Here is a 27833-nt window from a genome sequence, read left to right on the forward strand (position 1 = left end):
CAGTAGGCCAAGAGGCCCCAGTGGCATCCCCAACCCTTGCTGCTGATCAGCCAAGAGGGCTGCCATTTCTTTGACCCTGCCCCTCACTGCTGACTGGCAGAGAGGAGCAGGGCTGCATGTCCGGCTCCCCCGTCGAGCAATCAGTGGTGCAGGGATGGGGGGGTGCACCTTGCCTGCTTCCCTGTGTGCTGGCTTCTTCCCCAAGGCTGCCGCAGGGGCCATGAGAATTGCTGGCTCCCACTGGGGTGCCAGCATTTTATTTTCAGCAAGTTTTTTCTTTTCCAGCGGTTCTAAAGATTCTCTGTAAAAACACAAATCCGCGTTTTTTGGTGACAAAAGGATCTCTTGGATCCCTGGTGATAACTTTGTGGCTAGTTCCCATCATGCCTTAAATTGAACGTGTGGCCAGCACTGATCAGCTGACTGGTGCTCCCAGCCTTGGAGCCCTTGGCTCCAGTGTGCTCCCATAGCTGGGAGTACTGGTCAGCTGATCAGCCCCCCAAGCCACAGGAGAGCATGGAGCCCAGGCTCCCCAATGTGATTAAATGGAATCTGATTGGTGATCCCAGCAATTGTGCCTCCTGCCATGCTACACGTCAACTGGACATCTGTCAGCGGACTACGTTTGCTTTAGACTCATCAGGAAATGCTTCTGATAAGTGATGATCCTTTGCTTGCTTTGGTAAGTCACACCACCTGAGGGTCTGGCCTTGCATTTTTCCACTAGACAATTATATAATGAACCAGGAGCCTACTATAGCAGAAAAAAGGGTACTACTCGCCCAGCTCCCGAGATCACCATGTTGGGAGCCAGTCCCATAAACTACACACAATCTTTAATTATTATTATAGATATGACAGCAACTTATTTCTGACTACCAATCTGCAAACACCGCTTAACACTTCAAATAATTAACAATTATTGGAGTCTACCTTCCTTGACTCTTTGTCTGGCTCTCCAGTCCAACTGCTGCCTTTTTACACTGTAGCAAACCCCATTGTAATTCTGCTTCTTAAAACAAATGAAAGTAGGCACAGCACCAAAATAAAATAAAATCATTTAAGGTTAAAAACTGTATGTAAATACGCTGAGAGGAGACTGAACAAATCCAAAATACACACAACTATTTTTCTATGGATATTCTAGATAAACATTAGGAACACAAGGACTATTTTTTTAACGTTGGTATCAGTATCAAAAGACTGGAAAATCTTAAAACACTGCAAGACCATCTGTGCCTGCTAGCAACTGCCAAATTCTCAACTGCGGTTCTTTCCCTGCTAATTCTACATTTTCATGATAGATTAATGGGCACCATTTCTCCAGAATAAATAAATGTCGAAAGCCTGCCTTCCCCCTTTACCCTGCCTCATCGTTTTCCTGATTTCCACCAGACCACTGAACACATTAATGTAAGCGAGCCACTGTTTGAATTCAGAAATGATTGCATTCGATGGTGAATGAATGCTTGGTGTCACCAATTTCTTTACAGACCAAATGCCCTTGAAGTTATAAAAAAAAAAATGGAGAATTCTAGCGAGCAAACAATCTGGATATATTAAAAAAAAGTTAAGGGCTTTTCTTTGCCTTCCCTGACTTATATTTAACCTGTGTGCAGAAACACATATAGATATTTTATACACATTACTCATATTTCACCGCGTGTGTTCATCTTGTTATTTCTTTTGAGAGGCATTTTAGACACATGTATTTAGATTTTTAGCTTGCTAATTTATACCAGCCAGTCTAAAATTATAGGGTTTGGAACAGTTACAGAATCAAAGCTTTACATACAGCTAAGAGCAAAATCCTGTGCTGTAGACAGTAAAACTTCACTAACTCACAACTTGCTAAACTCGGCACTCTAACACTTGTTTACCCACACACACGCATGCTCACACTCGCTCTTCAAAGGCTTAATAACATCATCACATCCCAATGAGGTTGTGTAATGCTGCAATTACATTCACTCAACAAAATATATCACAGGGTATGTATTGTCACATATGTATAACAACGTTAATGTATAAATGTCTTACTACATAAACAAAGCATGTTCCATCATATGTTAACTTAGATTTTTTTGTGGTGCCCATTCACTGGATGCAAACTCAAGGCAAGTTGTAAATAATAATGGTAAAAATGATTCTTTAAAAAGAAGAGCTGTCCCTTTTGCTTTATGTTTGCTTTCCACATTCAGAGTGGCTCCAGGTTTGGCTAAGAGGGTTACGCTGATAAAGCCACTGGTGCACTCACTGACATATCTTACTCAAAATGATATTATCCTGGCATGTGATAGCTAAAAAATGCCTACGAGTGGGCACCCCGGTGGCTAAACATGAAGCGCACACAGTTTCGATATTTCTAGAGGAGAGGCAGCAAAATATTTGCAAATATCCGAAATGCGACAGAAAAGCCCTTTAGAGTTCACTTTCTTTCTCAATACTCGCCCTCTTCACTTACTGCTTGCGACTCGCACAAACTACCTAATTCCAAGAGATGAAAAGAAGAGGATTGTGGAGCTCACGTGGAATATGAGGACTATTGCTTTAATGTCTTCTGACGTATCCAACTGATATGTGCTATATGTGCTTTGCACCAGGAGTTAAGTTAGCAATGACAAGGTGAAATGAATCCAAACGCAAATGAAAAGCTTGAGCAAAACAAATGAACAAACAAACCCCTCCTCCAACCAAGCAGCTTTTCTGGATCTTCACTGGCGTGTGCGTGTGTGTAACTGGTGCCTTTTACGCAGTTCCTCCTTATTCATACCAGCAAGAGGAGCAGAATTGAGCCCAATCTATCTTCAGCTCCAGGGTCTATTACAGAGGCTCTGACTCAGGAAATGACTTAAGCACATGATTAATGGGGCTCGATGGGACTTAAGCGCATGCTTAAGCGCTTTCCTGAATAGGGACACCTTCCTAAAGAACATTTATGGCTTTTCCAAACTCGAATGGGTCTAAAGTGACAGGCACTGAACCAGTTAATGTGGAAGAAGTTGGAGAAATAATATATTCAGTCTCAGGAAAATGTTGACTGCACCTGCTAGTTCATGCACCGAGTAGCAATGTCATCGGTTTGAAGAAAATCGTTTATTCAGCCTCCAACCCATAAGAAACATATCAGGGCGCGGGGGTTGCAAAAAACCCAACTGTACCACAGAAAGCACTTTAAAAAAATTAAAATATTATAACATGGAGGTCCCCAGTTTATCTGAGATTTTACGAGGGAAAAAAAAGCTCGCCTCCTTTGAGTAGACACTATTTACAGTTGCTGCAATGAAAATTCTAATTTTGTGCTCTAATGAACACAAAACGATCCATAGTCAACCTTGGCAAAACTTATAATGACTGTGTAATTGAAGTGACTTTGTCACATTAAAAAATATTTCACAAAATTGTAGGAAACTGCCAAGAAATAAAATCTTGGGCTGGGCAGCCTTGGCTACGTGGCACACAGAGCCCTCCTGCCTTCCTGTTCAGCAAGGGTGATGCTCAGAGAGCCGTGACACATTTGTATGCAATCACTTCTCTTCCAGGGTGTTTGGGCTAATTGCAGAATTGCCCGCAATACCTCATCATAAGCACTACGATGCAGACTTTATTTTTCAAAGCAATGTTTCCATTGTCATTTATCTGCCACGAGTTGTGTGGGAGAGATGGAAGGCTTTGACTATATTTGATGCTCTTTTCTATGAGTGTCATGAGGACATGTCACACATTGCACTTAGGACATGTTAACTGCACATAAAACGTGAGCGTCCATGCATTCAAGCAGTAAAACATGTGCTAAGTGAAATCATATTGTAGCAAAGTCATGACTTTCCACAGGCGGAATATGTCTAGACTGGGGAGAACTGGGGCCAGTTCAAGACTCCCTTGTGATGTTAGGGCTAGGACCAGTAATCAGCTCATAGCCAGTCCCAGCTCTGGCACCACACTGGAGCCAATTCAAGGCTGCCTGTGGCCCCACTGATCCAGCGGCAGGTATGGATACAATGGCAGGAATGGCACCCTCTCCCAGGCTCAGCTCCAAGTATGGATCTGTACTTCTAGGCTCGGCTCCCTGCATCTCCCTCCACCAGCAACAGAGATCTTGCTCACCCCGGTGTGCCAGGGACAGATGCTCCTGGGCTGGGCAGTGCTGGGAGGTCATGGGCTCTGGGCATGGGGGTGGCACATCCTCATCGGCAGGCATGTGAGCTATAGAGCCCAGTGCCGGGGTTGGTTTCTGGGTGAAGGGCATAGCCCGACCAGGCTGAGATTGTAGTGAGCATTACCATGGGGCTGCTTAGAACATGTTCTACCTTTTAATACAGCTTGGGAAAGCTTACTACAGCTCAGGTACAACATGTGCTAAGTGCCCCTAATAAGGTTCCCAGTGCAAATGTTTAAGCAGAAAGCGGGTATTTGGGAAGACCTCTGCCATTATGGAAATTTCAGGGCATGGCAGTTCTCATATGGGGTCACTCTTGATATAAGAGTGACCTATGGCCCTGGCCATAGGTAGCAACTGCACTAATAATATCAGCGTTATCCTTGATCTTGCCGGCAGAAAAGAGAGGACAATAGGGAAGCCTTCAGCTTTTGTGGCAAGTTAAAAAATGGAAAGCCAACCAGCAATGGCTGGATCTAGGGAGGGTCCATCAGGCACGTGAGTTGTCCAGGAAAGTAGGTAAACTAGACAACACCAAGATCCCTTTAATTATTAAGTCAAACAGGAATTCATACTGTATAGACATTAATTGAGCTGGGATCTATTTCTTGTCTAGCAGATTTAGCGCTTGTCTCACTTTAGCTTCTCTTCCAAACCTGGCCTCTTCCCTTGGATCACTCCTTTTTTCGTTGGCTCCCCACTGCTTTATCAGCAACCTCTTACCCTACCAGCTGTGGTGATGTCCCTGCTTCCTTTGTGCTTTTCCCATGGGATCCCTGGATGGAGCACATCCTCCTAGCTAGCTCCATATCTTCCCTCCTTCCCTTGATACCTGCTACCCCTTCATTCCCTGCTGCACCTCCATTAGGACTACCTGAGCTCCCCATATCTGAACATGTACCTATCAAGAAGTTGGGGCTTTTTAAAGCCAGTTTTGTGCTTTTAAAACCTGTCCCTTCTTCTCAGCGTCTCCTGGTTGCTGCTTCTCTTTTAGGAATGAGCTCCAGCCTTTCCCTTTACATTAGTCTCTTGGTTGTTAATGGTAGGAAGGATAACCGTGTAAATGCCAGCTCATGAGAGAGGTGACTAGCAGCAGGGGCTGGCAGAAAAGTCTGCATTGAAGCAGGGTTGATGGGTAGAAGGGGGAACACTGGCCATGTGGAGGACAGGATACAACAGAAGAAGTCCAAAGCATATAGCAGGGAGTACAGAAGAAGAGATCAGGGAAGACAGAGTATTATGGATGTGGTGAAGCAAATGTGGAGCTTTCCACTTCCCATTGCATTCACACCTTGCTCCTGAAGCACAATGCAGTGTGTTGGTGGAGTGGCTAATTTATCTTGCTAAATGAAGCTCTGCTCCAGACTCAGGCCAAACATTGCCCCCGAGCCAGCCTACCTGTAAATGGTTACCAGCTAATTCAGGTTGGAGAATCAAAGGCAGTTGGACATATTATCCTCATCACACCCTTGGGTGAACTGGCTACAGTGGCACATCTTAACCACAAGACCTCAATGGGCCACTAGATTCAGGCAGGCCTGTGGTTTCCACAGGGCATGTCTACATGTGCATTAATGCACCTTTTCTAATGCACATTAAATTTAATACCTCCAAGGTGAGGTATTAAATTAATGCACACCAGGCTGCCCTAATATACAGTAGCACATTTGCACAGTTCTAAAGTGATGCTTAATGCGCAGTAGACTATTTTACTGCACATTAGTGTAATGTCATGTTTTTACATGACGCTTTAATGCACAGTAAAATAGTCTACTGCGCATTAAAGCACACATGTAGATGTGCCCACGGAAATACAATAATATTTAACGTGGCAAAATACCAAGGCAGAAATAGGCAGATTAACATTTAAAGGCCAAAGTTTTCTCTGTTGTAGCTTCACAGGTTGATAATTTACCTCTTAATGGGGCTGCTTCAGTTCAAACTGTGAGTACACAAGTATTTTCTATTTATTACTTAGCAGAATAATGACTCCAGCAAGCTTCTGGGTCATTCCTGTGCAGAGTGCCAATATCACCCCCAAGTGAAATGCTAAATCTTTTTTTTCCCCCGAGTATTCTTCAGTGATTTTGACTTGGACCAGGGACCTAAGATCCTTGAAAAAATATTTTCTCCCCATTTTCCTATGCTACAAATTTTTTTTCCAGGGATCAGTATTTTACAAGACTTCTCACAATGCTCTTTCACTTGAAAGACAAATCTGATTCGACATGAAGTTCCATTATGAAGAAACTGTTACATGTGATGACACTGGTTATTGAAAATTGAAATGAAGTGAGAGGAAGCTAACACCAACTTGTATGAAATTCTGCTGTCTTTGAATGACACAAGGAACTCAATATATCTAATCATCAAAGTGATGCCCATTGGGAACTGAACTACAGTTGCATTGCAGAAGGTTGCTACTTGATTGCTAGACCCAAAAGTGCTAAGCCATATGCCACTTATTTCTGTGTCTAAATAGCTTACTATGATTGATAGTAGGGATGCCTGTACTCATCACAGTGAAATAACAATAATCAAGGCAAGAGGAATTAGCAAACAGCGTACATGAATTCTACAGTCCTGATTTTTACCCACCTTGATTCCTAGAGTTTTATCTAATTTAATTTTTTCCCTCTTGGGATAATTCACATCATGCATTAGAGCACCTTGATGCTTCACTGCGATACTGGCATAAGGCAGAGATTTCACGTAAAATTTTCTAATGTAGCTTTTTTTCTCCCTTTCCTGTCCGTGTGTGGTCAGAGGAGCTTGATTGCCGAGGGCTTGGTATCGGCCCGGAGTGTGACAATTCTCGCCGATCTCTTTATGAAGATTTTTTTGTTGCTGTTGCCTTCGTGTGGCTTGACAATCCCTTTGATTTTCTTTCCCACTCACCTGTCTGTATGAATCAGTCTTTTCCTAATGCTTCTCCAGCCTCTATGCAGGCAAAGTCATTTCAAGGTCAGGCGAGAGCCCTCCTGCATGGGTTCTCTGGGTGTCCCTCCTCCCAGCTGGAGGCTAAATGCGCTCTGTTTACAATATGCTCGGTTTCCACTTGACAGGGCCTGGAAGCCAGTGTGTATATCTGAACGTAGGTCCCTTAGTTAGTGCACAGTGCTGTCAAGATATAGCCCACTTCTATAATTAAAGAGCCAACAAGCTGGCAGGGTCTGATGGATGAGGCAATACTTGAATAAGCATTACATCTGTAATGTGAGAGTTACATGACTCAATAAGACCTCAACACACAACAGAAAGTAAAATCAGCTTCGACATCACAAGCACCCCCCACTCCCGCCCCTCATATGCTAATCCCTTCTTTCATCCTTGATCTTTGCTAGTCATATAGTATTATGTAAAAGTGGTTTGCACTAACCACCCTTAAAGTAATATCTGCAGCCTCCCTGCCACTATTAATAAAAATATTTAATGCTCTTGTTAGGAGATGCAATTCGATTACTGAACTGTTATCCAACAAGTCCCGAAAACAATTCAAAGTAAATTTCCCTAATATGTCTATTTTTCTATCCTGCCAGAAGGGTTGCTAATGAATTTGCTGCTTGAATGCACAGACAGATTGGGAACTATAACTGTGCTGGCCCGGGCAACATGGCACTGGCACCAAAAACCTATTTGTACCCATACAAAGTTTCCTCTAGAGTATGCCTCTCATCCAGAGGTGATTTTCCAATAAAATCAGCCTCGATTATTGCAAGCGCAGGAGCAATCCCTGAGGGAGTATATCAGGCAATTCAATACTAGGAAATGTTGTACTAGGCAAAATTAACCTTGTAGCAGTGTTATTTCCTGAAACATTATCTAGTTTTTGCCTTTCTTTTGTATTCATCGATCCTAAATGACTGGGAATTTTTTTTTGGCTGTGTCTCTCATTTAGTATCAAAAAGATTTTTTTTTTTTATTTGCACTGAAAAATAGGTGTATGGAATAGATCTAGGTCTTCTTTTGAGTCACTTAAATTACTGCCAAAGTAGGTTGCATTTGCTGCATAACAGGCACTTGGCTCTTGGACACACAAAATGCTATGACATTGAAGGCCATTTTTATTCTGAAACACTTCAGTGTATTCATAGGAAAAGAATTAAATATGCCACAACCCAGCAGCAGCCATGAAAATTGATCTGCCTCTCTCTCTCCTTCTGGTGTAAATCAGGAATCGCTCAGATCAGACTAATTGCTTAGCCAGTGGTGCTCCGAAGGGGAAAGGACTGGCAGGAGAGGAGGAGTGTGCCCTGGAAAGGCTGGATCCTTAGCTGGCTGTCAGTCAGCTACACTGCTTACACCAGCTGGGGATCTGGCCCTCTCTTCAGCAATTTGGTTTTGTTTAAGTCTCTTAACTGAATGCAAAAACACTGTTTATTAGCATGTGTTTTGGGGGGAAAAAAATACAGGTAGATGGAAAACATCTGTGATTCACTGCAGCAATGAACAAGGGTGCTCAAATTAAGCATAAGTAATTTAAATATAATAATCTTGGCCAGCATTTATACCAGCTGCCCTAAGTATACATGTTCTGTTCTAGCTCTTTGCCCACCTAGCTATCTAAACTAGTGAATAGCACTTCTTAGTGTGAGCATTTGAAAGACAAAAGGTGTTTGGTACTACCCTGGGCAGTTCCACTGAAACCAGCACCACTCACGGTAGCAAGCCCACAACTCGGTAAATAGTTTCAGGACAGAGCTATATATCCAGGGCCGTCCGTAGGGTAGGGCGAATCGGGGTGACTGTCCCGGGCTCAGTGCTTTGGGCGCCCTGCGGAGCTGGGTGGAGCAGCTGCGGCCCCTCCCTCCGGGCCTGGCTGGAGCTGTAGTCTCAGCCCCGCGCCATGGAAGAAGAATGGAGATCCTTCTCCCCCACCATTTGCGGGGGTACCATGGCCCCGCGCAGTATTAAGGGTGCCCCGCATGGCTGACTTGCTCCAGGCCCCGCACCTGCCTAGGGTCGGCTCTGAATAGATCATTTGGAATTTAGGGCCCATTGTGCCTTATAGGACTGAATACTAATTTGTTACTAAGGTGCTAGACCAAACCCTGTCTATTTGCAATGTGATCAGCAAGACTGTGAGAGCATCTAATGAAGTGAGCCTTGCTCACAAAAGTTCATGTAGCTCTGATTCAATTAGTCTATAAGATGTTTCACTACCCTGCCCTTGGCCTCTCCTGGTTACTAGTAGATTTGTAGAAATAACTAATTTTTAAGCCCACTGGATGAAACCAAACTGAAAAAAACCAACCCACGTTCACGTGAAGTGACCTCCCATCCTCTTTGGGGGAGGAAAGGGAAGAGGATTGGGGGAAAAACGCATCTCAGGTGGAATTAACTGTTTCATTTGACTGGAAATGAGACCTTTTGGTTTGTTTGGGTTTTTAAAAAAACTTTTCTTTTTAACATTAAGTTTAATCTTGAAAAAAGTTTCAAAAGGAGTAATTAAAGCATTTTTGTTTAAGAATGTACAAAAATGAAACATTTAGACTAGAATTTTTTTTTAAGGTTTATTTTATTTTATTGGCCAAAATAATTCAATGCCTTGAATCCATGGGTAGTTGCTGTCTAACCAAATTGACATTTTTCGGTAAATAAAATATCTGACCAAAAAACTGCATCCAGCTCTAGCCACTAGCCTGGATGCTCTAGCTGGGAGCTTGGATGCTACTATCTAATATCCCACAGGCTGGGAGCTGCAGGTCTCCTTGTAGCTGAATAAGGCTAATAGTGTTCAGTATTGATGATATGAGATCAAATTCAAAACAGATTAGATGAATGAGCTCTCAGACTCTGTTCATCTCATTGTCTTGTAAGCAAATACTGTGCACTACACAAGACGTGAGGTAATTTAACCAGCAACTATAAATTATGCAATCAAGTCGGAAGTATTTCACTATAAAAATTCATTGCGTTCATCTGAAAAATGTGTGCTCTCTCTAGGTACCTGTTGTGCTGGTAGCTGAAAACCTTAGTAAAGTGCAAACTGTTTTATATTTCGGGTCTTAGCCAGTGTGACTCATTTGTACAGTTTTAAGTCCAAACAAAATGCTAGTCAACTAAATTATAACTTATTACCACAGCCTACAGACTTTGAATACATCTTGTGGTTGGAACAGGACTGATTTACTGTTTTGGGTCCTGCCAGCCATAATCATGCATCATTTGCCTAGATATAAAAATAGCCCTATTGTGGTTACATTTTGGACTGATAAAAATATATCTAACAAGATATGCCAGAGGAACAAATTCGAAAATAAAGGTAAAATATTACATCGAGTTAATATTTTATGTCGGAAGTGCTATATCTTTCAACTGCCACAATGACTTTGGACTAAAGCAAAAAGTACCGCAAGGAGGAAAAAAGATCTAAAGGAACAATCGAGCTCAGATAAAGCCACATGGGGATTGCTGAATTGTAGGAGCTTTGCCAGAGTCAAAATTTACATAAAAATCAGTATTTGGGGATTAGCATGAGATAATCAAAAAGGATTTAATATGTGCATTTCTTTGCAAACAGTTTAAAAGTAGCGTCTCATAATCCATTCCCAATGCTAACCTTTAACTTGTAAGAGTAAAATAATCCTTTGCAACATTTTCGGAGTTCACACTCCGCTGATGAAAACTGCCACCCCCTCTGTGCAAGCCCCCAGAAACCAAGAGGAGAACATGTTGCTTTTCATGAAGAAATGAGTTGGGTCCCGTTCTGTAATGTGCGGAGTGTGTAAGAGGGGCTTGGATCGAAGCGCACGAGTAGTGCCTTGACTACTTGTTTCAAGCAGTTTACCTACTTGTCCTTTTCTTTTGTATAGCTTGATGAATTCATGAACATGCTGATACTGGCTGGAACAGTTTTCAAAGAGATGTCCCATTTCACGGTGGTCTTGGGAAGGAATGCTCCCTGCACACCCTGCCCGCCCGCTCCTGTTCACATGAAGCATGTGTGTGTCCTGAAAATGTAGTGAGGCCACTCTGGCAAGTCTCTCTGTAGCTACCCTTAAGACAGTGGCTCTCATATGGTTCGCAGCAGCAGGATGAGATGCCTCTGGAGTAACTTCACTGCCCCATCTCCAGGTTTGGCTTGTGTCATTGCAAATGGGTGGGTGGAGTGGGCTTGGGAGCATCCCTCTCGGAGAACATTGTGAAAGTGGTGAAGATAGACCTGCTGGCTATTGCTAGGACTCAGTCCCTGTTGAGGTGTTTCTCTAAACCAATGATGGCAGATGCCAGGGCGGGTATGCAACAAGGACTAGGCCACTCTAGATATATGCTGCTCATATGCTCTTCTTCTAAAACATCCATTCCTGTCACGCTTGGAGACAGGATACTGGGCTAGATGGCCCACCGGCGGTTCCTAGGTTCTTTGGCTCTAAACAGACTAACCAGCAGGACCACGGTCTACTGATCTCTTTCTCTAATTGCTAAGCCACTGCATCTTGTTTGAGTTTTTATTACTGGGGATCTGAGCACCTTCACATGCTGGATGTAAAATATCCTTAAATATTTTAAGAATGGATTCTTAAAGAGATGAATGTGGGCAGACAGCTTAGGGATTGTATTGGCATTTGCCAATTTAGTAACTAGATGGGAGTAGAGTCTAAAGAATAAAAGCAGGAAACTCAAAGTAACGGTAGGGCTGAGCCAACTACTCCAAAACTTTACTGGAAAGGTGAGTGATTCTGGTATCTTTTTACTTTTTAATTGCCTGATTATAAATTTCCTAAAAATGGTTTGTTTTTTTTTAGGAACCTGCTTCTATTAGACCTACTATAACAATAGCACTTGGCCCATTTCCCGCTCTGTGGTTGCTAAATGGAAAACTATTTTATTCTGAACATTGTTTGCCTTTTTCTTCCTTTTTCATTTTTGTTAAATAAAGGACAGGAACTTCCTTTAGTGCAAGAGCTCAGCAATCTATAAATGTAGGTACCATTGTTCTTCGACCCATATTGGTTGCTGTGTGCCTGAGTCAACTGAGCAAAGCACAGCCCATTGGTCTATACTGGTGCCACTTGGGGCACAAAGATCTGTTTCTGGTTACCAAGAAACTCTAAATACAGTGTTCACTAACTGAACCAGTGAGCCTGACCTGCTTGCCCTTCACCTTTGTGAGTCAATTGGAAAATGCACTAGCTCTGCCTGACTTGCCAAGAGCTCAGACCCTTCCCATGTTCTGTTAGGTCTGTTTGGGGGAAAACAGGAGGTGCTATGCCAACTGGTAAAACAAAAATATTTTTTAAATGTAGTCCACAGCCACTCCCATGCCATATGTAAGAGAATATGAAAGGACTACACAATATATCACTGCATTGGCAAATGAAAGGCCAGTTAATACGCCTACAGATCACATTTTACTGTACTGCAATTTGCATCATGGTGTATTGGTTGGAAAAGAAAATCACACCAAGAAGTCAGACACCCTTACATTAGAATATGAACTATTGTGGACAAGAAAGAACAATAAAGACCACCAGCTTTCTGATTAACAAGCTCAAGCAGGGCTTGGTAAGGATGGAAAGCAACCGATTTTGAAAATACATGAAACCTTTGAAAGCAACGGGACCTTAGCACTGCATGTATCGTAAGCCTGAGTATCTGGACAACATTAAGATTAGAGCATAATTGAATTTATGCAAGTGTTTAGGGAAAAGTTTCTTTGCTGGCTTTCAATTGAAGATCTATAATTGGACCACAGAAGGGTTAGGATAAAGAACATAGAAAGAAGTCAAAGACAAATGCAAGACTTTCTAACCTGGGGGAAATATTCATTGAAATGATCTGGCTACCATACTGTATGGTAATGGGTTATAGTAGCGTGTGGCTTTCCATGATAAGTTTACATTTTTTATTTCATAAACTTAGTTTATCTTTTACAAAAACTTATATCTGTAGCTTTCAACAAGAAACCTTAGCCAGGTGACCTCTTCATATGCCCACATTGTCCCAGAAATCTCTATCATATTCTGAAGTGCTTGCTTAGGGTAAGATCATACCCAATCCATGGGAAGAGGGGCAGTAATGGATACTGACTTCACCCTTCCATGTGGAAGGAATAAAAAGCTGTCCATCCTCACCTCTTCAACCTCACAGAGCTTAGACTTGGGTCTACATTACCTCACTATAGAATTGCCAGCATGGAAATGATCTTGCTTTAAGTGGTGCTGGCGATGGAAATCCTTTCTATCACAGCCATCTTATAAGAGAAAGGTAGACTGCTACACAGATCATGCATGGATCTCTGGGGACCCACCAGGTTAGCAGGCTATCAGTTTTTACTTGGCAGGCTCCTTTCCCTTGAGTAAGGGAATCTCTTGAACCAAGACAGGTGACTTGACCAAGAATTGCTCTACAATCTGGGATATCCTCCTTGCATTGGAGTGGGCCAAAAATTAATCTGGAAGCAAGCTCTCCAAACAGAACCTCCATCTTGACCATTGGGCAAGCTGGGCTTGGAGTCATAATAAACCCTGCTGATTAATGTTAGTAGGATCCTCCAGAGCATCCTCCTTCATCCTAGCATAGCACATAAACCAGAACCCTATCTGCTGTGAATGTATCCCAATTTAACAAAGGTTCTTGAATAACCTCCTTTTAAAACTAGAAATCATCCATCGACTTTGGAAAAGTCACTTAAGCTGCTGTGGTTCTTGTTTCCGCATCCGAATAGTGGGATGCCAACACCTGCATATTCAACAAGGATGGAATGAGTTTTAGTGCATTGGTGTTTGTTAAATACTTTGAGATTCATAGATTGTAAGGGGCTGGAAGGGACCCTGGAAGATTATCAGGTCCAGCCCCCTGCACCAGGCAGGAAAGACAGCTGGGGTGACCCCAGCAAGGTGACCGTCCAGTCTCCTTTTGAAGATTTCCAGGGTAGGTGATTGCACCATCTCTGGAGGGAGCTTATTCCACAGTCTGGACACCCTGACTATGAAGAAGTTTTTCCTAATGTTGAGCCTGAAACAGTCTTCCAGGATTTTCTAGCCACTACTCCTAGTCTTCCCCTTGGATGCCCTGGTGAACAGTTGTTCACCGAGCCTTGATGTACTCCCCTGATGTAGTGGTAAGCTGCTATCAAGTCCCCTCTCAGCCTTCTCTTTTTCAGGCTGAAGAGTCCCAGGTCCTTCAGCCTTTTCTCATATAGCTTGCTGAGCAAGTCTCTGATCAGACAGGTGGCTCTTCTCTGGACTCTCTCAAGCTTTTCCACATCCTTGTTAAAGTGCAGTGCTGAGAACTGGATACAGTGCTCCAGCTGGGGTCTCACCAGTGCTGAGTAAAGCAGAAGAATCAGCTCCTTGGTTTTGCTGGAGATGCACCAATTGATGCATGCCAGAGTATTATTTGGGGCTGGTCAGTTTGGTGCTGCCAAGCCTGTAGGTGTGTTGAGGGTTGCTCGTCCCCAGATGAAGCACTTTATATTTCACAACATTGAACTTCATTTGGTTCCGGTCTTCCCAACTTGCCAGCTTGTCTTGGTCTGCCTGTGTCTGCAACCTATCTTCAAGTGTGACCACACTTCCCCATAACTTGGTGTTGTCTGCGAACTTGGCCAGTGAGCTCTTCACCCCCACATCCAAATCACTAATAAAGATGTTGAAAAGTACTGGACCAAGCACTGACCCCTGTGGGACACTGCTGCCCACTTCGCCAAGATGACACAGATCCATTAGGACTCTCTAGGTCCTTTCCCGCAGCCAGCTTCCTACCCATCTAGCTGTCTCACAGTTAAGCCCACAATCCTCTGATTTTCTCATGAGCACATCGTGGGATACCAGATCAAAGGCTTTTTGGAAGTCAAGGTATACAATGTCAACCTCTTCTCTCTTATCCAGGTGGCAAGTTACCTGATCGTAAAAGCAGATGAGGCTGGGAAGACAAGATCTGCCCATGATGAAGCCATGCTGGCTGTCATTCAGAATCCTACCTTCTGCAAGCCTGTCACAGATAGACTCCTTAATGATTTTTTCCAGGATTTTCCCTGGGATAGAAGTTAGGCTAATTGGCCTATAGTTACCCGGGTCCTCCCTCTTCCCCTTCTTGAAGATGGGCACAACATTGGCCCTCTTCCAGTGCTTAGGGACCACTCTGGAGCGCCACGAGTTTTGGAACTTAAAAGATTCTTAAAAGGAAGATGTTACAGAGACCTTTTATGCCTCATACAGTTTTTAGGATACTGGCTTTATTTGTAAGACTGGATGAGTGACACAGCCTCTATATTTGTTTAAATGGCAAAAACAGTCCTTTTCCTATTGAAAGATGAGTATATTCAACACTGAGAGGTGCTCAAATATTACATTAATATGGCCATGTGGATAACTGGTCTAGATAAAAGAGGCATTTTTGGTGTTTTAAACATTAGCTACACTGTTTCCACTGGAAAAAAATAATCAATTATGCAGGCACAGTGGCTTCTTTTCATATATTTTCAGTATGCTTATTTATAGAAAGGTGCTGGATGATGCTACAAATGCATAAAGATGAGTTCCTCTTGATGTACTCTGCTTCCACACAGCACTTTTCTGTATGCAACATGCCTGACTGAAAGCTTCTTGTAGGCTGTTCAAGAGGGAGAAAATATTCCAGTGGACTAAACATGGCTACCACCTGCGCACACTTAGCCACTGAAAGTGTTCACTCCAGTTTGTTAAATGCCTCTGAACACAAGCAAGAACCTTGACATGCCTATCAGACTTCAGGGTGGGAGGCGGGAGAAGGGAAGGGGGTCTGTTGCTTTTCTCAGAAAGATCAAGAACATGAAATGGATGTGGTAGAATTTATGGGGGCAGCCAACTTCCACATTGACCCATGTTTTACTGCGTAAAAAATGCTTCTGAATTCTACCAGTGGTGCCCATGTTACTGAATATGAAAAGAACAACATCGATAATGCAAGTGACTATAAAGAAGCACATAACTTCCTGGCAATTCTTCATCACAAATCTCCTAAACACCAAATACCAGGCCTCAATCTTAGACATTCTTAAAATGTGATATTTAAAAATGAATGATTTCTGAATCTGGTTCTGGGAAATAGGAATGATGTCTGTAAAATATAAAATCAGGGAAATTTTTTTACACTAATGACAACGGGAAATATTTTTTACATACATTCATATACATACAGATGCATATATATATAGTATAGTATTATATATGTGTATATACCTATACCTATATCTATATATAGGTATAGGTATATGTATACACCCATACTTTTTATATTTTATACACACACACACACACACACACACTTTATATATACATACATACATACATATCTATGTATATGTGTATGTATATGTATGTATGTATATATATGTGTGTTTATACACACACATACATATATATGCACATACATAAACATACACATATACATACATATGTATGTATGTGTGTATATATATATATATATACACACACACACACACACACACATATATAGTGCTATATATATGTATACACACACACAATTTTATATATATATAGCGCAACAGATGTCAACCGCAGTTACATTCAACCCAACTTACTAGTGCATGGCTTTTAGCCAAAAGCAATTCACATTTGCAGAAGTGTACTATCACATATGTCTTAATAACAGAAATGTGTTTTTAAAAATGTATGTGATAAGTCACATATGGTAGAAGGAAGCTGCATAGCTTTCAGCCCTTGTGACAATGGAAGCTACTAACTTTATTTTGTGTGGCTGAAGAACATTAAAATTCAAGTGAAATTCTCTTTGACATTTGAAAGCTACAGAAGCGACAGCATTAAAAGCTAGACAAGTCTCTGCTGTGCTAAGTGTAGCTGCCACGCTTATACTAATACAACCTATATCTATTACAGTTATCTTAAGGACACCATTTTTATTCTTGCCCTCAGAGGTACTGTTTTAGGGCAAAAACACTGCCATATACAGGTACGTTAAGGACTAACGTTTCATTGAAAAATACTAGGCAGATCTTCGAGCTCTTCTATATGCGAAGTGTAATTAATATGTATAATGGACTCCCTAGGGTACTAATTGAAGCTGCAGCCATGAACATATTCAAAGGCAAGTTAAACAAGCAGTTGGGGAAAACATGACAGGGTGAGATATACACATGTAGGTGGAGAGAGCTAGACTGGCCATCTGGCCTTTTTCCATCCCAAAATGTTGCTATATTTTTCAGGTCCTGGAAAGCAGTGATTTCATTTAGAACATGGAAAGAAATAGTTTCAAGGAGTAGTTTGTACATCACAGTAACATACTTCATTAAGGAAGGGTCTGATTCTCTGCTAGGGTAAACTGGAGCAGTACCACTCATTGGCGTTGTCCCACTGATACCACCAGCAGCTCTGGTGTAGTATCTTTTTTATAAATTAATGAATTAGTAATTATATCATGTGGGAGCCTCACAATCCTTGCCCTGATCCCATGGCAGCTGAACTCACTGACTTCCATTACACAATCTATCATATGACCGTTAGATAGCATGGACTTTCAATCCAGTTTGGAATGCATTTCAATTTACGTTGAACTGGACGATGCCGCCTTAGCGATCGAGTCCCCCTTAGTATCTATTCTTTATTTTCATCAGATGAAATTAAACATAAACAGAGGCTGCCTCACACATTGTATACCTCTTCTGATCAGTGTTCACACAAATTTTGCACTTGCTAAATTACTATTCCAGGTGGCACGTAAGAGAGACTCAGGGCCGAAGGTGTCTCATTCTATCCCTAAGCACAGCCATTCATGAGCGCTTCCAGAGCTTGTCTCTAGAAATCCAACAGCCGCTTGGAATAAGGTCATTCTGTTTTCCAAAAGCCCTCATAATCAGCAAAGTACTATGAAAATAAGAGAATTTTCATTGGCTACAACCGGATCATACAACTCCTAGGGACTTAGTCAAAGTACAGGGATCATCTGCTTTTGTCACTGGAGAGCACTGAAGCTGGAGTGTATGTTGTTTAAGTTGAGAAAAGCAACTACTGATTGTTATTACCCTTAATTGAAAACCTCTTTTTTTTCCCCCGAGAACTAGGGTATCTTTATAGCAACTTTCTTAATTCAACGAGAGTGCAGAACGTTCTGACTAGTGCCTTAAGATTTAAGAAAATCTCATAAAATGCTCTGGAAATTGGTCTCTGGTAACTTGCTCACCCATCATATATTGCAACTGCAAGAAGCAGAAACATTTTGGTATGCATATGTGTGCGTGTACGAGAGAGAGGGACAGAAAAAGAGAACGCTCTTATTCAACAGGATGGCAAAGCCCTGATACATAGGTGCAAAATATTCCCATGTGTCTAGAAATGATTTGGCACACTCTCAGTTATTTCCCCCTCTGTCAGACCTTCCCAAGGATTGCAATTAAGAAATGTAATCTTTTTAACATGTGCAATCCCCCCAAGGCTAGAAGGACTACATATTGAATATGATTATGATATTATTTGGCAGCTATTCATAGAGGGCACATATTAATTTATGTAAACGGGATGAAACTCGGGGCATACAATCATTAGGAACACATGACAAATCAAAACCTGTCCTTGCTGAACAGGGGACGTTCTCATGGCTATGATTATGGAGGGACTTGAGATCCCGTGTTTATTTTATTGCCGACAGCAGGCCTTTTTTGTGGTTCTTAGCATGAAGTTCATTAAAGCTGAATTTCTAACGGATATAAAAGTAACTTACTTTACAGGAATGTTCCTTGGTTTTGTCTTTTCGGCAGCCTATAAATAGAAGAGGAAAAAGAAAATTAAGCAACACTACTAAGCACAATTTTTCCTGGAGCCAAAGTAAAAAAAAACCAAAAAACTACAGGAAGGGAATGAGCAAACCAAAGCAGGCAGTCATAGTTAAATAGGCACCAGAGTAAATATGGCAATGGCTAAATTCTTTCACGGCATGAATGTTATAAGTCTTAAAATACTCTATCACTGAGATCTCTACGGGCTTTACTTTTAATGGCCGCAAGTGTTTAGGAGATGTTCATTCAGAACGAGTTCTCTATTTTCCATCTTGAGGTCCGGTCATATTGTCATAACCTTGCTGCCTACACCTAGAACAAGAACAACAGGAAAAAAATAAAGGCACGAACGGATTCTATTTCCAAAACAATTTTTATTAGCCAACAACAGAAAAGGGCAAGGGATGACCAAATGTTCAGATCAATTTCCTCTTGTGAAACCTTTGAGAAAACACACTCCAAATCATCTAAATGAGTAAATCTCGGGGCCTCTCGGCCTGTACCGCCTCAGACATGGAGCCTGGTTCCAGTTTATTGCTGAACCCATTGATCTGTGTACAGTCCATTTATCATTCATGAAAAGAGCCAGTGATCTTCACAGTATATTAGAAGAAACAACTCAGATCATCTGTCAACGGCCCTCTTATTTCTGTTTCCCTCTCCACGGGGATTTCATCTCCTTCGATTCTTCTTGAATTAAAATGTTGCTAAGCAACACAGCTGGGGGCACTGATGGCAGAATGGCTACAGTCTATCAAACTGTTTAAGCTGTTTGAGATTTTAATGGTGATTTTATATATATATATATATATATAAATATATATATATACACACACACACACACACACACACACACACTTCTCTGGCATAATTATGTAATCTGAACCAAGCCTGCATTCCCTCCAACTTTCACAGACTACGTAAATAATATTTTAATACAAAGGGGCTGGAAATGTGACTTCAAGACCAAGCTGGCGTTGTCGGATCCTTTCTTAGTGCGTGCAAAACTAGGCCATTACAGATTTAAATGTGGGAACCTATTCAAATGACTAGGGAGATTACATTTTCTGGAGTAGAGAGAGGCAGATTCAAGGTGACACAACCATAAGCCCATTCCACCAAACAAAGCACTGGTGCTTAATTGCATATTAATGGATTTCAGGAAACCAAATAAAATGAGAAGGGCTGGTGACTGTGTACAGGGGTTAGCGGGTTCGGTGAGAAAAGGTAACCTTCGGTTCACTAAGGAACAGAAAAAAAATGGATTTTTGAGTAAAAACTACCAACGCTGGTGGTGTGCCAAATGTTAGATAAGCCCTCAAAGGATTAGATCCTTCTAACTAAACTGCCTAACCTCTGAAATGAACTTACGGACCCTGTAAAAATGGGCTAAAAAGCTTGTGAGTGCTGTCTTCCTTACGAGATGTTTCTGCAGGGCCAGAAATGTTGCATACTTTCTTCCCAGGATTTTGGCACGTGCATTTTCATTCATATCAGTTGGAAACTGCGGGTTTAATCCCACGACATGAAAAACAATGGGTTTTCGTTGGAGAGATGGCATTAAGGTTGGTGACACGGGAGAAGCAGTAGTTCTGTCATAGTTTTGTGAAGAGGGATGCTGATGCTGTTTCTTTTACAGCTGAATTACATTTGATGTGATTGGTTGAGGGCATGCAAGTATTATTTTTCTGTTTAGATACTGAAATGAAAACGATGAAGGCACAGGTAACTGAAATACAAGAGAACAAGGGCGAAATGATGGCTGGGTCACTAATTGAAGGACTCAAAATTCAGGATTTGCTACATTTCTGGTTGCATACCCAAACTCCGTCTTCTTAAGAAATCTCTGTGCATCTCCCTTGCCTCATCACTTAGACGGTGTGAGCCTTTCTATATTCCAGAGACACCTTTCAACATCCATATTCACACTCTACTGATTTGATGTGCACAGGTTGAGAGGCAAAAAGCACGCTATGAAATAACTGGTGTTGCTCGTTTTTAATAATGAAATAAATCAATAAAAGCAACAGCATAAACTTATTAACAATAATCATAAAAAGGGGGGGTGGGCAGTTTAATATTTAAAAGCTTAAAACTGAGCGTTATAACCGAGGGGATCGTCAGTGGAGCACTGACCTCGGTGCGGCATCCCGAATTAACGAGAAGTCTATCCTCTCCTCCTGAGGAACTAAAACTATTTAAGAAAGGTCTGTAAGCATCCTTTATTGTGACGAAACAATACTTTTGTTTGCCCGCAGCATAATACATCTCGTGACTGCTCGAGGTAACTCAGAGCTTGTCTAACATTTCTGCGTTCAGCTGTGTATAACTTTAACCCAAATCTCACACGCAGGCTACTCATCAAATTATTTAAAACCATTACACACACACAATTGATTCCAAGTATGTAATTTAGAAGACAGGTATGAGATAAGAGAGAGCGAATTAGTGGAACATGTTTGAGTCAGAAGTAAATAATAATGAGATCTCTTTTAATGCAAAAAAATTAAAGCAGAAAATTATCTATAGAGAAAGTGCAAAATGGGGAACTAAACTCAATTGATTATAAGGAAGATTAGAGAAGCTGAAGATATTTCACAAAGAGGAGAGAAACATCAAAAGAATAATAAAATAAAATAATAAAAGATTTTGCTGGTAATAGCAGAAGCAAAGAATATTAAAGAGCAGAGTCAAAGTTGTCCACTGGATAACTAGGGGTGGCCTTTCCTCGTACGGATACTTGGCAAAGGGGAGAGGGCTACATTTGCTCTGTTTGACTGGGAAGATTGTGGTGCTGTCTAATGCTACTGTTTTCTTAGGGCACGTTACTAACTACAAATGTTAAGAAGCAAAGCAGTAATGGGGTGTGTGTTGGGGGGAGTACATGTACACAGTCATGCACGTGTGTGCAGTATCTCTCACACTTCTTGGAAAGCAGAGTTTGGGTCTGGATCCAGGAGCAGCTGGGCTCTTCTTATGTTAACTTCATTTATTCTGCCACCTCCCGGGAGCGGAGAGGACTAAGCACCGTGCACACTTAGACATCAGGACTTCTGAGTAAGCACTACGGGATCTAGCCCAGTGCCTCTGTTCTCCCTTGTACGTGTTGTCATTTCTAAAGCACGTGTGTTGCAATATCATGTGTCTGGCTCCATAGCAGAAGATACGGAAGAGAGAAATCAAAGTGACATTGAGTAACTATACATATTAAGCTTTGATGCAGAAACATATTGTTTGAAAATATTGTGTGTGCAGTAGGTCTGTCAATTAGAGCTAATTATTTTTCTCTGATCAGGAAGAATGCAATCTTGTTTTAGGCAGGTTTCTTTGAAATGTACGTCTTTTATATAACTTCATTATGGGGAAATACTTCCTTCAGATTACTTTTCTCTGGGTTGCTTAGCTATTGACTCAAATTGTCTATGTTGAGTAGTTCTCTCTGCTTTGATAATTAACTTTTGATCATTACTGAATTTAACAGCTCTAGTCAGATGTGTTCATAGTCATCCTCCTCAATTACTTCAGTGCTCATCACCTTTAATCTTTGAACAAAATGATCTCATTGAGCCTCCATCAGCTTTGCTACAGAGTTAATAATTCCTGTTTCACATCTTCAAGACTAAGTTTGATTTGTTTTAGAGGTGATGTGAGCTTTTGATTATTAATTTAAAAGATTTCAAAGGCAAACAGGTTTTTTTTTTTAAGAGTTATTTTGTGAACTTCTATTTCTGGGCCTTTACATAGAAGAAACAGGTTTTGAAAGCCATGATTCCTGAATCCCATGTATTAAAATAACTATCTATAAATAGAAAGGGTAGGAGGTTCCCAAATCATGATACATGGGTTCTGAGTGGAAGATCAAACTGCAAAAGACTGGAATGAAAATGAACCAGTGTAATGTAATTCAATAGGCATTATGAGAATTACATCATGGTATTGCTGCTAATTTTGAGTTTGAAAATGTACATTAAAATAATTTAAGATAATTAGAAAATGGAGACTGGACTGAACTAGAGAGTTATGCCCCCTTAATTTGCAATTTGCTTTTAATTTTTTATGATTATGGTCCTAGATATATACCATCTCTCAAAAATTCCCTCTTCACAGCTGCTCCGAAAGGTCGATGGGAAGAAAAGAGAAGATGAACTGGAAGAGCTGATGAAAGGCAATAGCAGCTGGCAGCACCTTCATCACTGGAAATTCTTTTGAAAGGAGAAGGGAGAGGGTTTTCCACAGCATTTAGGGCAGCTAAACCTAGTTACCTAGCCTCGGGATCAGAGTATCATAGACCGGTAATAAAGAACTGAAAGAAAGAGTTCACACACAGCATCCTTGCTGGTTTAAGTTTAATCAGACACCCCCAGCATCCCAGCATGCTCTCTGGGCTGGGTGGGGCTCTCTGCTTCACAGCAGGGTTGGCTCCTCCTCTTTGCTCCCTTGCTGGAGCTTGGCACAGACTGCAGGCGTCCCTGCTCCCCCCTCTACCCATCCCCTCTGGCTTGCAGACACCTCTCAGCTTTAGCCAGCAGACCACATGCTGGCTCCGGTCCATGGTGTCAGGCAGGATAAAGGCAGAATCAACAGGTAGCTGGTAATGTCCCTCTGTTGTTTTCTTAATGGGGTGATAACACTGTTATCAATTCACTGCTGAGGTAGTGGGGGTGGTGGGGGGAGGAACCCCTCCTTAATCAAAACCTCCTGCCAGGGCCTGGCCACACCCCCCTCAGCTCAGCACTGTAGAAGGGAAGGGAAGGCTGCTCTAGCAGCCCCTGGCTTCTAGCCTGAACCACTGCAGGCATGTGCCCACATCTCTGGGATGTCTGTGCAGTTATGAAGTGACTCAGCCTAGCCAGGTTAGACTAACCTGTAAAGATTGAATCAATTCAGGCTCAGGCTTTTTGAATGTCTGTCCCTAGCCACGGGGATCAGTGTCACTACTGGAAATGTAATTGTTATACAAAAGAAGGGACTGGGAAATAGCCAGCACTCTGTTCAACTTTGTGCCATGAATTCCCTCCCTGGAGTGTCTTATGGGCAAAACTGTGCATGTTTTATGGATATTAGTCAGATGGCAGAGTAAATAATGCACCTTTATATCTGGCTTCTGGCCACCTTCTGGCTGACTTCAGACTAATACAGCTTACTACCTCTCTCTGCTTATGGGTATCAGTCAACAGACCTGTCTTTCTGTTGTGTTGCAGTGTTGTCACAGCCATGATGGTCTAGAGAATATAAGCAAGATGTTTTAGGTATTATCTTTTATTTGATCAATGTTATAGTGGGAAATGTTTCGAGACATATAGTGCATTATTTTTGGTGTCCACTAAAGTTGTAAACTTTTGTTCCCAGGCTCATCTTCTGATGACACGAAGAAGGGCATTTTGTGTTTGAAAGCTTGTCTAGCATCTCTCCCAACTGCAAAGCCTATCCTTCTGATGGACAGACAAGGTGTTTAAACGCAGAAATCCTCCAACCTTTAAAAGTTCTGCTTTAAACAGTGAGCACCTAAGCTATCTCATGCAAGTCTGTTCATGCAGGTCTGTAACCATACTCTCCTCTTGTCCTGCCAAGTATCATTTGTGATCAAGTTTACATGATAATATGAATCTTTTAATTGACTTTAAAGAAGGTTAAGTAGAAGGCAGAGTAGACGTGCACTTTATAGACTAAACAAAGGGTGTGGCTATGTGTGTGTATATAAACAGATACAGATATAGGCTTTGGTTAATCTATAAGGTACATGTCTACCCTGATTTCTACTTGATTTCAGATTAACACAGCTAACTATGTCCCTCTCTTCTTTAATGAAGATTCAGTCAGTGTCTCTGCAAATTAATATGCTTCCTGGATGTTCGCCTAACTCCCTGATTTATATATAAGATGGTAAAAGATGGTACCATACCCTGCTCTGGTCCTGTGGTTATCCAGTTGGCATAGGGTTGAAAAGAATATAATGCGCATGAAGGAAGCAAAAGAAAGCTCAGGACAATTGTATTGGGAATCGCAGCACCAAGCCTTGAGGGCTGATGGATCTCTGTTGATTTTTTTAATGCTTTGGTTACAGTCTCCTCTACCTGTCCCCTAATGTCAATGGAGGAGATTCTATTTCTTTCTTCCTAATTGTCTCTGACATGAAGTTGGCAACCTTGTATTTGAGATTCTGTGTGTGGTGTTCTAGGTTAGCCTCACCCTGAGGATGAAAGGCCCAGTGTCATTGAGCCTATGACCAATTTAAAAAAAAGGGAGCCAGAAGACATTCCCTCATCCCAGAATATTTTCATAAGTAGTCTACATTTGCTTTCCAATGACACTTAGAAGAATGGACTGGTTGAGGCCAGTTTTGTAGAGGATCAAGTCATCACATGTGTGGTATCTGAAAATCAGAATAGTACATAGACTTTCCATCACACTCTACCCTAGATGGACCATGGGTAATGTGTACCGTCACAGCTTTGAGCACTACAATAACTCTATTAGTTTAACAAGGGGCGGTTTGAGAATATGGTGGAAATCCATGAAGTTGGAAACTCCGGTGTTAGCAGGTGTCAGGTAAAATTTGCAGCTTCTTAACATGTGAAAAGAGCCCATATATCTGCAGACTGTGGGCCACCTCCATCCCTTATGGACTTCACTGTCTTAACCGAGTTATACCAAAAATGAATTTGGGCCCTGTTGGCAAGGGTCAGCATTTCCCCCCAAACTCCTACATTTACTTAGGAGAATGATGGAAAGGCACAATGCAAAACATAACCCTGTCTCATTCTTCATCACAGGCCCCAAATAAAAAGAATAGACTTGAGGCCACGTCTACACTGTAATTCAAAGTTATGATTGCTGCTTCTGTAGATATATCCAAGCTAGCTTAGGGACTAACAGCAATGTAACACAGTAGCATGCCAAGTACTTATCTATGTCCCATCAGGATTGTTCAACACATGCTAAATCCAAGCAGCCCAGGGGTACTGTCTTCTCCAGTCTATGATGGTATTTTTCAAAGCTGTATGGAATGTCATTTGCTGAGGAAAGCTCGTTATAGTGAGAAATCTGGCTCCTAACTATAGAGATGGTGCAGTGTGACAGAAGAAATGTAGATAATAATAATTAGTCCTTTTCTAGCACCTTCTTTTGAGAGGTTCTCAAGGTTCCTTAGAAATATTCACTGATTCTCAAAATATTTCTGTAGACAGTGTTTATGCCCATTGTGCAGATGAGGCACAGATGGTTAAAGATTTCTGAGGTTACTCAGGAATTCTTTTGCAGAACTAAAAATAAAACTCCAGGCAAAAGGGTTTTTTACAGGGAGACTTTTCTCAGCAAAAGGTATCACTGTGCAGCTGTTTTGGTTTCACCATATAGTTGATATTGGAAAGAAGAAAAGTCAATCCATCAATCAACCAATCAATCTTGGAGGGACTGCATTTTTTGACAGTTTCAAAACCTATTTTCAATTTTTAAATTTGAAATAACTTTGTTTCAAATTTCCTCTAAGTGCATTAAAGAACATGTTTTAAAACAGTTGAAATCAAAAGAAAAGTTGATGCAAAACAAAATGTCTGTCAGCTTTGGGATTTGCTAAATATTTGCAAACATTTCCTTTTCAATATGACCCTGAGAGATTTTTTTTTTAACTTTCAAAATTGCCCATCATGCACACACCTTTGTCTGCAGTCATCTTGACTTCCAGCTCCCTGTGTTAACTACAAAACCAGACACGGAAAAAGTAATGACATGGCAAAGGAAACATACAGACAGAAAGGCAAGGAATAATTAGAAAGGATCAAACAAAAATATCTCTAAGAGCTTCCCCAAGAAGGAAAGGATAAACCGAGTTTTCACCACTGTCTCATTGTATGGAAATAAGACAACTCACAGAATGTGTGAATACCTCAGTTTCTCTGCTCTAATACATAGAGAACAATACTTTGTATCTGTCTTAGAGTTTTGTTACCCAGTGATTTTGATTGGCGCCTGAAGACCTTAACACCTAGATTATCTGCCCATTAACACCTGAAACTAGTTTCGAGCACTCACGAGGCGGCTCAAAGTTACACCACTCCAGGGAAGGATTCCTTCTGCTCATTAGACAATCCTGGTAGGGAATTCATGGCACAAAGGGGAAGAGAGTGCTGGCTATTTCCCAGTCCCTTCTTTTCTGTAACAACTGCATTTCCAGTAGTGACACTGATCCCCTTGGCTAGGGACAGACATTCAAAAAGCCTGAGTCTGAATTGATTCAATCTTTGCAGGTTAGTCTAACCTGGCTAGGCTGAGTCACTTCATAACTGCACAGACACCCCAGAGATGCAGGCACATGCCTGCAGTGGTTCAGGCTAGAAGCCAGGGGCTGCTAGAGCAGCCCTCCCTTCCCTTTCATAGTACTGAGCTGAGGAGTATGTGGCCAGGCCCTGGCAGGATGTTTTGATTAAGGAGGGGTTCCCCCTGGCACCTCGACCAGCTCAGCAGGGAATTGATAACAGTGTTTATCACCCCTAACTCAGTGTTTATCACCCCATTAAGAAAACAACAGAGGGATATTACCAGCTAGATTCGGTCCCTGATTCAATTCAGTAGAGATATGGCGCGATTTGATGGCCAAATCTCTGAATCCAAATTGAATCAGGAGACCCTTTCATCTCTCCGAACCAAATTGGAACCCTCCGAATAGATTCGGAGAGATTTGGAAAAAATTCAGAGATTTGGACATAGACACAGCTTTAAATGTTTTTTCTACATACCTCAAGGTACCAGGGGGCTCGTCGATGCTGAGATGCTGGGGTGCATGGAGTGTCCCACAGGAGCATAAGGGGCTTCCCAGTGTGCTCGGCAGCAGACCTAGAAGAGGACCAGAAGCATTTCCAGTCCACTTCTGGGTCCTCTGGGAACCGCATGGCCCCCCTCCCCGCCCCCCCCGGCTCAGTGACTGATGCCTCCTGGTTT

The 27833-nt window shown here is 41.7% G+C and overlaps 1 protein-coding gene and 1 long non-coding RNA gene across 2 annotated transcripts in view; one reads left to right on the forward strand and one right to left on the reverse strand.

Annotated features, from left to right (window-relative positions):
• The window catches only part of AFF2 (AF4/FMR2 family member 2), a 289805-nt gene that overhangs the window by 66619 nt on the left and 195353 nt on the right, over positions 1-27833 (reverse strand). The window contains 1 exon segment of the mRNA XM_006024662.3: positions 18842-18879. Within this exon segment, the coding sequence (XP_006024724.2) occupies positions 18842-18879 (38 nt within the window).
• LOC112550445 overlaps positions 24097-27833 on the forward strand; it is a 5492-nt gene continuing 1755 nt past the window's right edge. The window contains exons 1-2 of the long non-coding RNA XR_003094298.1: positions 24097-24145; positions 24246-24433. This is a non-coding gene — a long non-coding RNA (uncharacterized LOC112550445). The remainder of the gene's footprint in view (positions 24146-24245; positions 24434-27833) is intronic.

The sequence above is a fragment of the Alligator sinensis genome, unplaced genomic scaffold (assembly GCF_000455745.1).
Source record: "Alligator sinensis unplaced genomic scaffold, ASM45574v1 scaffold207_1, whole genome shotgun sequence".
NCBI classification, from domain to species: domain Eukaryota; kingdom Metazoa; phylum Chordata; order Crocodylia; family Alligatoridae; genus Alligator; species Alligator sinensis.